The sequence below is a fragment of the Heterodontus francisci genome, chromosome 41, assembly GCF_036365525.1.
Source record: "Heterodontus francisci isolate sHetFra1 chromosome 41, sHetFra1.hap1, whole genome shotgun sequence".
NCBI classification, from domain to species: Eukaryota; Metazoa; Chordata; class Chondrichthyes; order Heterodontiformes; family Heterodontidae; genus Heterodontus; species Heterodontus francisci.
In genome coordinates this window covers 26,135,947-26,150,262 of record NC_090411.1, presented here as the reverse complement: position 1 = coordinate 26,150,262, position 14,316 = coordinate 26,135,947, and the positions used below count along the sequence as shown (strand labels likewise).

General features: G+C 43.0%; 1 protein-coding gene across 7 annotated transcripts in view; it reads right to left on the bottom strand.

Moving 5' to 3' along the window:
• Window positions 1-739: 739 nt before the first annotated feature.
• LOC137353375 (complement C1q tumor necrosis factor-related protein 6-like) overlaps window positions 740-14,316 on the bottom strand; it is a 34,968-nt gene continuing 21,391 nt past the window's right edge. For 5 of the 7 annotated variants that reach the window (XM_068019575.1, XM_068019578.1, XM_068019581.1 and 2 more), the window contains 2 exons: window positions 10,729-10,990; window positions 740-5,330 (listed from right to left, as the gene is read on the bottom strand). In XM_068019575.1, the coding sequence (XP_067875676.1) occupies window positions 4,783-5,330; window positions 10,729-10,990 (810 nt within the window). In that variant the 3' untranslated portion in view covers window positions 740-4,782. The other 2 variants (XM_068019576.1, XM_068019580.1) reach the window with 2 other exon arrangements.

Below are 14,316 nucleotides of genomic sequence, written 5' to 3'. Positions count from 1 at the left end.
AAACAGGCCCTTCGGCCCACCAAGCCTGTGCTTACCAACAACCCACCCATTTATACTAACCCTACAGTAATCCCATATTCCCTACCACCACTAGGGGCAATTTACAATGGCCAATTTACCTGTCACCTGCAAGTCTGTGGCTGTGGGAGGAAACCAGAGCACCCGGCAGAAACCCACACAGTCATAGGGAGAACTTGCAAACTCCACACAGGCAGTAACCCAGAATTGAACCCAGGTCCCTGGAGCTGTGAGGCTGCAGTGCTAACCACTACACCACTGTGCTACTAATGCAGAGCAAAGTTATTAACACATTGTAGTACAAATAAATGTCGCTTCTACAAGATACACTGAAAAAAAAAATGCTATCATCATACAAGGATATCATCTGGATATTATGCAGTACTAGTCACTTTCCTGCGGTGCTGCCCACAGACACTGAAGACCGAGTGTAATCTTCAGGTAAGGTGAGGTTAGACGGCAAAGTCACAATAGGACCAGATCATGCAGTCCCCATTCTATCATTTTTAAAATATTTACATTATAAATTTCTATGTTCATATTTATAACAGCAACACCCTATGTAAACATGTCACACTGTAATTATACTCTCCAGCCAGTGGAGGTACTGCAGTTACTGGTGGAAAAATGTAACGGCAACTTTGTGAAATATTTTGTGTCTGTCTGAAGTGTCATGTGCACATTTTCCGATTGGTTCAACAGACAACAAGAACAAATTGCATTCATATAGCACCTTTAATGTAGTAAAATGTCCCAAGGCACTTTACAGGAACGTAATCAGACAAAAATTAATGCTGAGCCAAAGAACGAGGCATTAGGACACGTGACCAAAAGCTTGGCCAAAGAGGTAGGTTTTAAGGAGCGTCTTAAAAGGAGGGCAGAGAGAGAGAGGCGGAGAGGTTTAGGGAGGGAATTCCAGAGCTTAGGGGGCTCAAAAAGCTGAAAGCACGGCCACCAATGAAGGTCATGACGTATGCCTGGGTTTTCCGATTGGTTCATTGTGTCTACTGTGGAAATGAACAAAGATTGTTCTTTGTAGCACCTGATTGATTGTTCCTTATGGGAAAACACTAAATTACAGATAGTGCAAAAATGTTTCAGCTTTCATTCAGTCACTATGAGAGGTCCCCTGCTTACAGACCAGCAAGCATGCAGAAAGACAGAGGTGAATTATACCCGACCTTCATACTGGCATGTTGCTGATCCCATTGACAGATTCTCTGCCACTCGCTATCCAGATGACCCATTACCACTTTTGATCTTGCCTACTAATTATCCAAGCCAACGACTCGCTGATGGACCTTTCCCTGATGAGCCTATCTCTGATTTCCCATGCATTCCCAAGGTCGTATCCTACCGCTCGCTCCCAGCTAATTATCCCAGACCGCTTCTAAGCAACCCTGCGAGAAACGTGCTAATAGCTTAATGGTTCTGAAGGGTCACTTGTTTAAACTTAATACAACGCATTGTGAATGTTTCTACATTGCAACATAATTTTACATATGGAAATGCAGAATCTCTTTTAAAATCCTTTCTGCTCCCAGTAATATTTAACACATTTATATATTATTAAAAATCCTGCATGGGACATGCACTACCTGTCCATAAACCTTACTTCCTGTTGTCGTGATCATCACACTTTTCTGAGAGCAAAAACATTTGCCGTTTTCAATTGTTAGGCCAACAATTCCCATTCAATTTTATTTTGTCAACTGTCACGGTGCAGTTGTGAATTCTGACCACTAGGTGGGCCCGTGGACCAGGCCTTTCCAATCTGCGTCAACAACAACTACTTTGCATTTATATAGCACCTTTAATGTAGTGAAACGTCCCAGGGCGCTTCATATGAGCGTTATCAAACAAAATTTAGCACCGAGCCACATAAGGAGTCATTAGGGACAAGTGACCAAAAGCTTTGTCAAAGAGGTAGGTTTTAAGGAGGTCTAAAGGGCGCAGAGAGAGGCGGAGAGGCTTCGGGAGGGAATTCCAGGTGTTGTCAACTTATATTTATGTATATATAAAAAAAAATCACTAATTGACTGTATCTAATGCCAGTGGCAATAGTGTGATCTAATTATTTTCTGGCATTGCTTAACAATTGCAATGAGCAATTTTCTTACACCATCTCAACACCTCAGCATGGCAATACGTCTCCAAAGTATGACATATATTAATTAGGTTGATAATGAGACACTAGATTTTTCAAGGACTTATATAAAAGTGGTAAAATTCAATGGTTTTCTCTTTTAAAGAGGACAAACCTCTGTGAGTACTTGACAGTAAGATCGACTGATTGGCTGGGCTTTGATGGCTGGATTGCCTGCCTTCAGCAGAGCTGTATGTGGCTCACAGGCCACACTGTGGACACACTTGGTTTACTGGGCAACGGCAGAGCAGGAAGAACTAAAGGTGATTCTTCAGCTGAGCCGTTGACCCATCTTGTCAAGGTTGGTGGGAGGGGGAGGGTGTGTACTAAAATTAACCTCAAGCAGTAGACATTTCCACTGGGAATAGTGCCATGGAATCTTTTACAGCCACCTGAGAGGGCAGACGTTGTCCGTCGGGTCTTGCTGGCAGTGCACAGCCCGGAATATTGCGTGAAGCCAGTCGAGGTCTGCAGTGATTGTTCCTGTGGTTCACAGGCCCAATTACAGCCATTTGCCTAGCACAACAAAAGAAAACACGTGCATTTATATAGCACCTTTCACACCTTCAGGATGTCTCAAAGCACCTTATAGCTAATGAAGTACTTTTGAATCATAGTCGTTGTTGAAACACAGCAGCCAATTTACACGCAGCAAGCTCCCACAAACATCAATGACCAGATAACCTGTTTTCGTGATAAATATTGACCAGGGAGAACACCCCTATTCTTCTTTATAAAGTGCCACGGGATCCAACTGACAGAAAACAGGGCCTCAGTTTAACATCTCATCTTAGAGAGAGCACTGCCCTACAGCACTATACTTTAAGAGGTGCTGATCAAGTCCCTGAAGTAAGACTTGAACCATAATCTTCTACTTCAAAGGCTAGAGTCCTCCCACCGAGCCATGGCAGCCATGTTCATAAGCTGGGCAACATGGACTTTAGAGTCACTACCTTCCCCGCACGAGGTTCAGGTGAAGAAAGGCAAAAGAGTAAAATAAGGAAGACCTCTTTTTAGTAAAGGTTCAGTGACTGACCGATGGGAATCGTTAGACAGACCCCTTTGTTAGGTAGTTTTCATTTGATTGAAAGAGATGCTTTTCGTTTTCCAGTAAAATTTCCAACATTTTCCACAATCCTTTCCCCCTCTTCACCTTTGGAAGCCTTCCCAGGCTGCAGGCAGCAGAGGAAGAGGTAAAGCAGATCAAACAAGAGCACCTGCTTGGAGAGATACCGCGCTGTCTACACGATGCATCTGCCTGCAGTTTAGAGCATGGTGTTATGGGGCTGTATCTGCAAGCACGCTATTTGAGAAGAAAAGGATTAAAATTGCCCAACTTGCACAGGAGGTTAGTTTCCTGCTGTAGGGCACTTCCCAATTGGTCTAACTAATGTAAGTCCCAAAGGCAATTGGAGGTAAATTGCCATTGCTGAGGGACGTGTAAAGATTGGTGCATGCTTGTAAATTACTGGGTGCAGATCAAGCTTGAAATGCGTGTGCCGGATTCAAGTACTGGATGTTCCACTTGGGGCAGAATCCTAGCATGAAGTTGGCATGACAAGGCTGGCGGCTACCGAAAATGTCCATCGCTGATCATCACCGATAATTTAGTGTAATCTTGGCTAGCAAGAGTAAAGTGGTTGCCATGGACCTCACAGGGTAAAGGAAAGCAATCAACTGGCGTGCTAGCAACTGCAGTCCATTAAAGAGATGGCTACAATACAAATACCCCACTCTCACAACAGAGTAGTGGCAGAGAATAAGAGCACATAAGTGTTTATAATAATGTTGATAAAGAACTGGACAGACAACATACAACATCATCCTTTTAGTACCGTCCACTTTGAATACACTCATCCAATTTTGGGCAGATGCACTCAACGGTACTGAGGGGAGGGCTACACTATCGGGGGTGCTTTCCTTTGGATAAAATGATAAACCTCTTTGCCCACACAGGTGAATGTAAAAGATCCCATGGCGCTATTTCAAAGACTGCGTCCTGGCCAATATTTATCCCTCAACCAACATCTAAAAAGAGATGATCTGGTCATTATCACATTGCTCATTGTGGGATCTTTCTGTGCACAAATTGGCTGCCCTGGTTCTTACAACAGTGCCTACAAAATTATTTCATTAGCTGTAAAGCGCTTTGGGACTTCTTGAGGTCATGAAAGGAGCTATATAAATGCAAGTTCTTTATTTCATGGAAGCATAGGAGAGCTGTGATAGTAAAATGGGGACTGCATACTGCACACTGTTTCCCTTGCATGAACCCTGCTTCACTTGAAGACTTGGTTCCATGTCCGTGTTGCTATGGGAGACGCTAAATGTCGATGCAATGGATTTTTGTGCTGTCTCCATTATATAGAAGATAGCTGCAGGGCCTAAATTTTCACTTTATTTTTGGTCTTTTTATCTTTGCTTTAAAGAAGTAAATATTTTTTGACACCAATGTGGCTTTAAATAAACCCCACAAAGGTGACTCCAGGTAAGTAAATGAAGACTTTTTTCACTAAGCTGAGGAAATGGTCCCACTTATAATTTAATGGCCTTCCCTCGATGGACAATATTTCCCTGTATAGAGAGAGAGAGAGCGAGAGAAGAAATTAAGAGGTAACTCAGTCCATGTTGGGCTTTATCAAGTAACCATTGAAGGTGACATAAATGTCAACGTCGTCACTATAGACAGCGTTTTCCCGCTCGCGCTTGTAAAGTCGGACCCAAACTTCATCGTTCTCTTGCAGTTCGAGCATAATGCTCTGGCTTTGCATGATGCTGCGGTCGCTGGGCTGCGCGTAACAGATAACCATGTCTTGGTCGTTCTTCATGATGTGAAGGTAGGTCTCCTTAAAGTTCCATGTGTGGATGTTGAGGTTGAAGTAGTAAATTCCTGGGATGTAGCAGTAGAACTTGCCCTTGAACATGTTGAAGTGACCGTAGAGGTTCACAAATGTCGTGTCAAAGACCAAGATTTGGTAGTAGTCGCTGCTGTGCAGTCCTTTCTTGCGGCCCACTGAGAAGGCCGAATAGTGTTGCTTGTAGGAGTCTCCAGGGATGCCTGCTTGACCCCGGTCTCCTTTGTATCCCGTGGGGCCTTGTAATCCTATTGGGCCTTCCTTGCCAAGTTTTCCATGGGGCCCTCGTTCACCTCTTTCTCCTTTGTCTCCTGAAAGAAATAGAAGACGATCAAAGATCCACTTTATGACTGCCTATTCCAAGCACATTGGAAGCAGCTGGCAGTGGGGTGGGTTGGACAACTAGTAAATACACAACAACTGTCCATGCAACCTCAGAACCAAAGATCATAAAAAATAAGAGCTGGAGTAGGCCATTTATCCCTTCGAGCCTGCTCCGCTATTCAATAAGATCATGGTTGATCGTCACGTGCCACTTCTGGTTCATCCACCATTATGAGACGCAATCGCAATTGATTCAATTATTCTCCTGGAAATGTGGACAAGTTAAAACTCAAACCATTCTGGTCACTGCACATGGGATTATGGAAGGATTGGGCAATGAGGACATAACAAAAACATGCAGAGATTGTGAAGAAAAGTAGATTAAGCAAGTGGAAGGATGATACATTTTGGTTGGAGAATGAGGGGAAGAACTATAAACTAAAGGATACAATTCTAAATCGGGTGCAGGAACACTGAGACCTGAGGGTATATGTGCAGAAATTGTTAAAGCTAGCAGGGAAGGTTGAGAAAGTGGTTAAAATGGCATAAAGGATCCTGGGTTTTATAAATAGAGGCATAGAGTACAAAAGCAAGGAAGATTATAAAACACTGGGTCAGCCTCAAGTTTCATTTTAACCACTTTCTCAACATTCCGTGCCATCTTAAACGATTTCTGCACATATACTCCAGGTCTCTGTGTTCCTGCACCCCTTTTAGAATTGTAACCTTTAGTTTCTTCCCCTCATTCTTCGTACCAAAATGTATCATCCATCCACTCACTTAATCTACTTCTCTTCCGGGCACCACTCTTTATAAAGGCTGTGAAGGCTTTACAGTGGGTGCAGAAAAGATTTACTAGATTGGTTCCAGGGATGAGGGACTTCAGTTACAAGAATAGATTGGAGAAGTTGGGGTTATTCTCCTTGGAGAGAGAAGGTTGAGAGGAGATTTGATAGAGGTCTTCAAAATCATGAGGGACAGAACAAATAGAGAGAAACTGTTCCCAATGGTGGAAAGGTTAAGAATCATTGAACACAGATTTAAGGTGATTGGCAAAAGAAACAAAGGCGACATTGGATTTTTTTTTTAACACAGCATGTGGTTAGGATTCTGGAATGCCTGAGAGTGTGGTGGAGACAGATTGAATCTTGGTTTCGAAAAGGGAATTGGATTAAGCACCTGAAGATAAAACCTTTGCAGGGCTACACGGAACCATTCTTTGATTCTATGGTAGAGTGCAAGAAAGTAATTAAAAAGGCTGGAATACACAGGGATAAAGTAATGTTACAGTTACACAAAGCTCTGGTTATGCCCCATCTGCAGTATGGGATTCAGTTCTCCTCCAGTGCGGATTCACCAGAACAATATCGCGGCTAAAAAGGTTAAATTACAATGATAGGTTGCACAGACAAGACTTCGATACTAGAGTATCGAAGATTAAGGGTTGATCTAACTGAGGTGTTTAAGACAATTAAAGGATTTGATAGGATAAATACAGACCATTTCCTCCGTGCCAGAACAAGGAAACATAACCTTAAAATTAGTTCGGCATTCAGGGGTGATATCAGGAAGGACTTTTATTCATCACCGGATGTGGGCATTGCTGGCAAGGCCAACATTTATTGCCCATCCCTAACTGCCCTTCAAAGCAGTGGTGAGGTCCCTTTTGACAACTGAGCAGCTTGCGAGGCCGTTTCAGAAGGCAGCTAAGAGTCAGCCATGCCTTTTTTACACGGCGTCTAGTGGAAGTCTGGGACTCTCTCTCCCAAAAAACTATTGAGGCTGGGGGGGGTCAATGCAAAATTTCAAACCTGGGGTTGTTAGAATTCGGTAGGCAAGGGCACTAAGGGTTATGGAACTAAGACAGGTAAATGGAGTTAAGATAGAGATCAGCTATGATCTATTTCAATGGCGGAATAGGCTCAATGGGCTGAATGGCCTCCACCTGTTCCTGACTCCCTTGCTCTTCTTCAAATAGTGCCATGGGATCTCTTACATCTACCTGTGAGGGCAGATGGGGTCTCGGTTTAAAGTTTCATCCAAAAGACAGCACCTCCAACAGTGTAGCTCACCCTCAATACTGGCGCTGGAGTGTTAGCCTTGATGAAGCACTCAAGTCCCTGGAGTGAGACTTGAACCCACAGTCTTGTGATTTCACTGAACTATTAATTCAGAGGCCCAGGCGAATGCCCTAGAGACACAGGTTCGAATCCCACCACGGCAGCTGGTGGAATTTAAATTCAATGAATTAATAAAAACCTGGAATTGAAAACTAGCCTAGTAATGGTGCCACAAAACTATCATCGATTGTCGTAAAAACTCATCTGGCTCACTAATGTTCTTCAGGGAAAGAAGTTTGCCAACCTTAGCCGGTCTGGCCTACATGTGACTTCAGACCCACATCGATATGGTTGATTCTTAACTGCCCTCTGAAATGGCCTAGCAAGTCACTCAGTTGTCAAGGGCAATTAGGGTTGGGCAACAAATGCTGGCCTTGCCAGAGATGCCCACATCCTACGAAAGAGTAAAAGAAAAACTCAGAGGCAAGAGTGCTACCCACTGAGCCACAGCTGACAGCTAAAATTTAAATCACTATTTAAATATCTAAACGCCACAGTATTGTTTGAGACATTTCAAGCACTGGAGCGCACTATTGTGTTATCTCGTCTCCAGCAGGCAGCGGTTGTCACAGGGGGTGCATTGTGCAAACTCATGGACTGATGCCAGCACAATTCCCTGCGGTGCCCTCACCATCAGCACCACGCCCAAGTGGAAGCGTAGGAACTTGAAATCAGCTGACTGACCATCACTGCTGATACATCATCTTCTTCTGACCTCTGTTCACAGCTCAAACCCCTTTCTGAATGCTTGTTATATCAACCATCTAGGCCGACTGCCTGTGCTCCATAACATGGAGCAATATCTGTCTAATTCCATCATGCTATGACATCTCTTGACAGTACATGGGGATTACTTTTGGCAGCTTATAATTTACAACAGGTCAGCATTTAACTGAATTGTGCTATACATTTAGTAAAACCTATTGACCTTTCAAAGCTGTTATCCTGTAAAAAAAAAAGCTCCAAGCACGCCATAAATTATATTCCTACTGCCCACACTAATTTATCATGCGACATGGGCAATTTAATGTTTTCCATCTGACCCTGTCAAAATTCCCAGAAAAATAATCATCCATCCTTCAGATGAGATGTTAGACCGAGGCCGCGCCGACTCTCTCGTGTGGATGTAAAAGAGCGCCCTGCACAATTCGAAGGGGGCAGGGGAGTTCTCCTGTCCTATAGTTAATCCCTCAAACAACGTTACTCAAACTAAACAGATTATCCGGTCATTATCACATGGCTGACTGTGGGATCTTGCTGTGTGCAAATTGGCTGCTGTGTTTCCTACATTCCAACAGTGACTACATTTCAAAAGTACCTCATTGGCTGCAAAGCGCTTTGGGGCATCCCGAGTTCGTGAAAGGCGCTATACAAATGTAAGTATTTCTTTATAGCATTTTTGAAATTTCTGTTGTTAATTATTTTCCTATTTAGGTGTATTGGGGCCTTCAGCATTTTTAGCATTACAGTAAATTTGACAGTGCTGTATAAGGTATTTCTTTTTAAGTTTTCTTGTTATTCTTTCATGGGGTGTGGGTGTCACTGGCTAGGCCAGCATTTATTGACTATCCCTAATTGCCCTTGATAAGGGCAATCCCCAGTGTTGCTACACTGGCTAGTCAACAGGCGATAGAAGAAAGTGTGAAGCCTAATCTAACAGGCCACACTTAGCTTGTTCTCATATGGATTTTCTTTCATTTATTCAAATCCCTGAGAAAAGTGAACAAGCGTAGTCAAGGCTTTCAAGATGGAAAAATTCCATATCTTCCTTACTTTCACCTCCAAGGTATTTGGGATAGATTTTCAAATTCGTCTGCTTTTGCAAAACTGGCATTGCAGATCAACTGTCTGTTATAGAAACCACCTGATTTTCAACTTCACTGATCCACAACTCTAGTTTCCCTTCCAGGTACCTAGCTGCAGAATGTCTGTCTAGGTTCCTCAACACCGATTGGCCGCATTCAATAGTTGACGCAGCCATGATTTTGAGATTGGACGAGAAGATCGGGCGGTTTCTATAATGGGAGGTCAGTCTTACAGTCAGGAGGGTGGCGGCAGGTTGAAAACCTACCCCAGTGTTCCCTGGTGCAGGATTGTTCAAGTTATAATTCTGTGGGGTCATGTGCTCCATGGAATCTTGGGGGGGCAACATAAAGGCCTCCAGGGCGAAGAGAATCACTGAGGAGAATGCAGAGAGGAAAATTGAGCACGGAGGATTGCATACACACAGCAAAGGAAGATACTTGGCTGGATATTTTCATCTTGAAAGCCTTGCTTACATTTCCTACACTCAATTATCTCCATTTAAATAATGGATGGAAAATTACTGGTTTCGATTATAAGCATGAAATCCCTCCCCACTCAGTTTTCCCATCTACACTTACATAATAAGAGAAAAATCTGCATCGTAAAGTCTAAACCCACATTCCCGTTAATCCGTACAGATCTCATGTTGCAAGAATGAACAGATTTTAGCTGTTCTGATTTATTATTTATCCACCTAGCACTAAGAACAGCCCTTTTTAAACCGAGAAGCCCATAAATTCGAACGGAGCGAAACAGAGAATTAGTAAATATTTAAGTGAAGATAGGATTCCATTCCCTGGACTTCCGTGGTTGGGTTCCCAGAGTTCAGGTGGGCGTATGTCGCTCTAGGGCTGCAGGTTGATTGGACTAGTTGAACAAAATTGAACAAAAGGAAGACTATGAAGCATCTTTCACGACCTCAGGATGTCCCAAAGTGCTTTATAATAAATGAAGCTTTTTGAAATGTAGTCACTGTTATGATGCAGGAAACACAGCAGCTAATTTGCCCACAATCAATAATATGATCATGACCAGATATACTGTTTTAGTGACGTTGGTTGAGGGATAAATATTGGTCAGGACACCAGGGCGAGCTCCCCCGCTCTTCTTCACTTAGTGCTATGGGATCTTCTATGATCACCTGAGAGGGCCTCGGTTTAACATCTCATCTGAAAGTTGGCACCCCAGACAGTGCAGCACTCCCTCAGCACCACACTGGCGTGTCAGCCTAGATTTTGTGCCTCTTTTCTATGGTTCTATTCTTCTTCAAAAGACCTAGTACAGACTTGATGGGCTGAATGGCCTCTTACAGTACTATACTATTATATGATTCTATCTGTAATATATTACAGAGAGCAGTTTCAAGCAAAGACCAAAAATGTTAAGCATTCTTCTGCCATCTGAAAGATCTGAAAATTGGCTCCAATTCACACAGCTACAAACCAAAGTTGCCTTTTACCTTTGAGAATGGTGATATTGATATGAGGATGGATGTGCGGCATGGGATATGGTGGATAGTGGCTGCCCTGGTGCGGGCCTGATGATGGATGGGATGCTATGGTTGGATTCATGGGATATTCATGTGGATTACAGCACCGGATACAGTTGGCCTGAGTCGATGTTCCCTCTTCAGTGGGCTCGCTGGATGGGGCTCCCGTTGTGGGTGTCAGGAAAATAAAGAGAAGGACCTGCCGCAGAAGTCTTCTAGTCACCATTACTAACTGTAAAACAAACAGAAGTAAGGGTTGTTTAAAAACAGCAGTGGAACTGAGTGGCACATCAAGCTTCAAATCCAAATGGAAGCGTTTAGACAAAAACTCTCTGCTGGCTATGTTTCATATATTCAGAAACCTAAGAGGCAAAGCCTAAGGTCCAGGACATCATCAAGATGTGGAAGAGTGAAAGAGTCATTGGACTGTAATTATGGGGAAAATTTTATGAATTGACTTAAGTGTCAGCCTTGGCTCACTGGCTAGGGTGTTTGTCTCTTCAGTCAGGAAAGTTTGCTCGTTCACTTCCCACGCCAGAAGCTAGTCTGACACTACCTGTGTAGTACTGAGGGAGTGCTGCACTGTTGGAGTTACTGTCCTTTGGATGAGATGTAGGTCTGTCCTCTCAGGTGATGCTATTTGGAATAAGCTAGGGACTTTTCCCCAGGATTCTGGCCAATATTTATTCCTCAACCAACATCACTAAAAACGGATGAACTGTCCATTATTGCATTGTTATTTTTGGGACATTACGTGCAAAGTTTGTGCTCAAATTAGGCTGCTGCCTTTCCTACATTACAACAGCGACTGTGCTTCAGAACTTTCTTTCTCTCTCAGTGTAGGTCTTTCCCAATGGGAAGTGCAGATTGGAAATTGAATCGGAAGTCAGTGGCCAGATGTGTGTGATTTTCCCACCCGTCGACTGTAATCTCCAGCCTCAAACGGCTGGCAAATCTTTCTGTCACACTGAGCTCCAAGTCAGGAACACTAACTCAACACAATGTAGCCCTACAGGAATGAGGTAAGGTTGGAAGAGGAGGGCAGGCAAGCAGGATAATTGCTTTCACAGCCACCCCTGGGTATTGGACCATCCTTGTGGCTCTCAGCTGTGGTGCCCAAGACAATCAGAGAAGCTGTAAGGATCCTGCACAAAAAAGCTTGGGAGCAATTTCAACCCTGTTCTAGTGGGACGATAATGTAAAGAATTAGGCAGCAAATAAATTTTATATTGGTTTAGTTTAGACAGATAGAGAAAGGGACAAAATACCATGAAGAGATGTGTTTTACTCTCCAAATCAAAAGAAGAATGCTGAACATGAAAACTGGTAATAACAATGCATTTGAGATCTATTTAGCAATAAAGCGTAACTGTTCATTTGCAGAACCTCTAGCCAACAGATGCATTATTACCACCAAAGACTATGGGGCACATCTGTCTCAAGTCAAATAGGATGCATAGTGCCAATATCCGTGACCTTATTGCCAAATTAAACAGTCTCTTCTTTCATCTGCCCCAGTTCAGTGAGCTAGTAATTACCACAAGAACTAGTCATTAACACGAGACTTAGTCGAGAGATATGTTGACATGGGTATTTATTGCTGTGTGGTGGCGTCATGTGTATAGCCAAGACCACCAAAGAATGGAAACATAATGAGCGTGAGACAGCCAGGGATCAAACATACATTTTCCACAAAATAAAATCTAGGATTGGAATGATATGTGCCAGTTCTATTAGTTTTGCAAGTTATTTTGTTCTTAAAGGGACAGGTACAATGGAGCATGGAATAGCTTGAATTGGCTGAACTTCTGATAATTCCACAATTCCCTGACTGGCAGCACTCATCTCAAGATGTTTAGAAGGGACTGCAACATATTGCTATGGCTCTGTGGATAGCAGTCTCTCCTCTGAGTCAGTAGGGATTGTGTGTGCAAACCCCACTGCAGGAACTTGAGCATAAAATCTAATACATCAGTATAGCATTGTTGGAGTTGCCATCTTTTGGAAGAGGTGTTAAACTGAGGTGCTGTCTGCCATCTCTGATGGACATAAGATATCCCATTTTAAGCAGGAGCAGGGAAATCCTCCCCAGTGCCCTGGGCCAATATTTATCTATCAACCAGCTTTACAAAAACAAATTATCTGCTCGTTATCACATTGCTGTTTGTGGGAGCTTGCTGTGCACCAATTGGCTACCCCGTTTTCTACATCACAACAGTGCCAGCACTTCAAAAAGTATTTCGTTGGCTCTAAAGCACTTTGTGATGCTTTGAGGTTGTGGCGGGTGCTATATAAATGCAAGTACTTCTTTCTAGTTAGAGCATCTTCAATTCCATTTAATTAATTTATAGCAAAATTATCTATTATTGTGTAAACAGAAGCATTAAACAGAGCAAGATAGGGAACAAAGATTACAACATTAATTACGTATAAATAGATGATACATCTGTCTGAATGGTACATAAATAAAGGCAAATATTATGGGATAGAGTAAACCTCCCACCCACCCTCACCATGCTGATTTATTCAATTCCCTATTTTGTGCTGTGAGATAGCAAAAACCATTTGTATGAGCCTGGAACCATTAATGTAGCAAACTTCCCACGACATTGTCCCAGAGGAAGCAGACACTGAGCAAGAGTTAATGGTGGTGTCCGACAGATATGGTTAGGAAGGTAGGTTTTGAGGAACCCTTTGAAAAAAGGGGGAGATATGGCAAGAAGGCAGCATTTCAGAAGGGAGATCCAAAGCACTGGGGAAAGACACCTGAAGGGTCTACTAGTGATGAGGGAATGGGATAGGCACAAAACCCAGAGTTGGAAGAGTAGAGGATGTGAGACTAGGTCCACTAGGTCATGGAGTTAGACTAGAGCTAGACCAGGAAGGAATTATGGATAAGGATGAGGATTTTGAAACTAATGCTGAACATTGGTTTCGAATCAGAGTAAGACAGCTAGTTGTGTGGTTTAATGAAGTTACAGTTGTGCTACTTCTACATATGTAGACCTGAAGGTGTCAGGACGGCCGAGAGTGCTGGAACAGCCTGAGGCCTAGGTCTCTCTTGTTTGAAGTATAACCTCCTCTCACATCATTAGCTGGATGCACTCAAAGCAAGTCTGTCCCCCATCATCCAACTTAATTAACTGACCAAAATCGATTCCATCTGGAGTCATTGTATGTGTGGAGATCAAAGGGGAAAACAGCTTATAAATAGAAAGACGCTTAGCAATTATTCCAAGAATCCAGAAGTTAGTCTGTTTGATGGGCCATTTATGATTTAAACTGGCAAAAGATTTTTTTCCCCCAAAGAAGACACAAAGAATTTGCATTTATATAACACCTTAGCATGCCATCAGCACTCCCAAAGCACTTCATTATTTGAAGACTCAAATGATCCCCTGGACGTCTTCCCGTTCTCCTCCATCAACTTGTACTCATCCAAAACTAGGCACGAGGATCCATTCACCCATCACCCCTATGTTCACTGATTGGTCCCTACTCCTGCCAAGCCTCCAATTCTAAAATTCTAATCCTTGTGTTTAAATCCCTGCACGATCT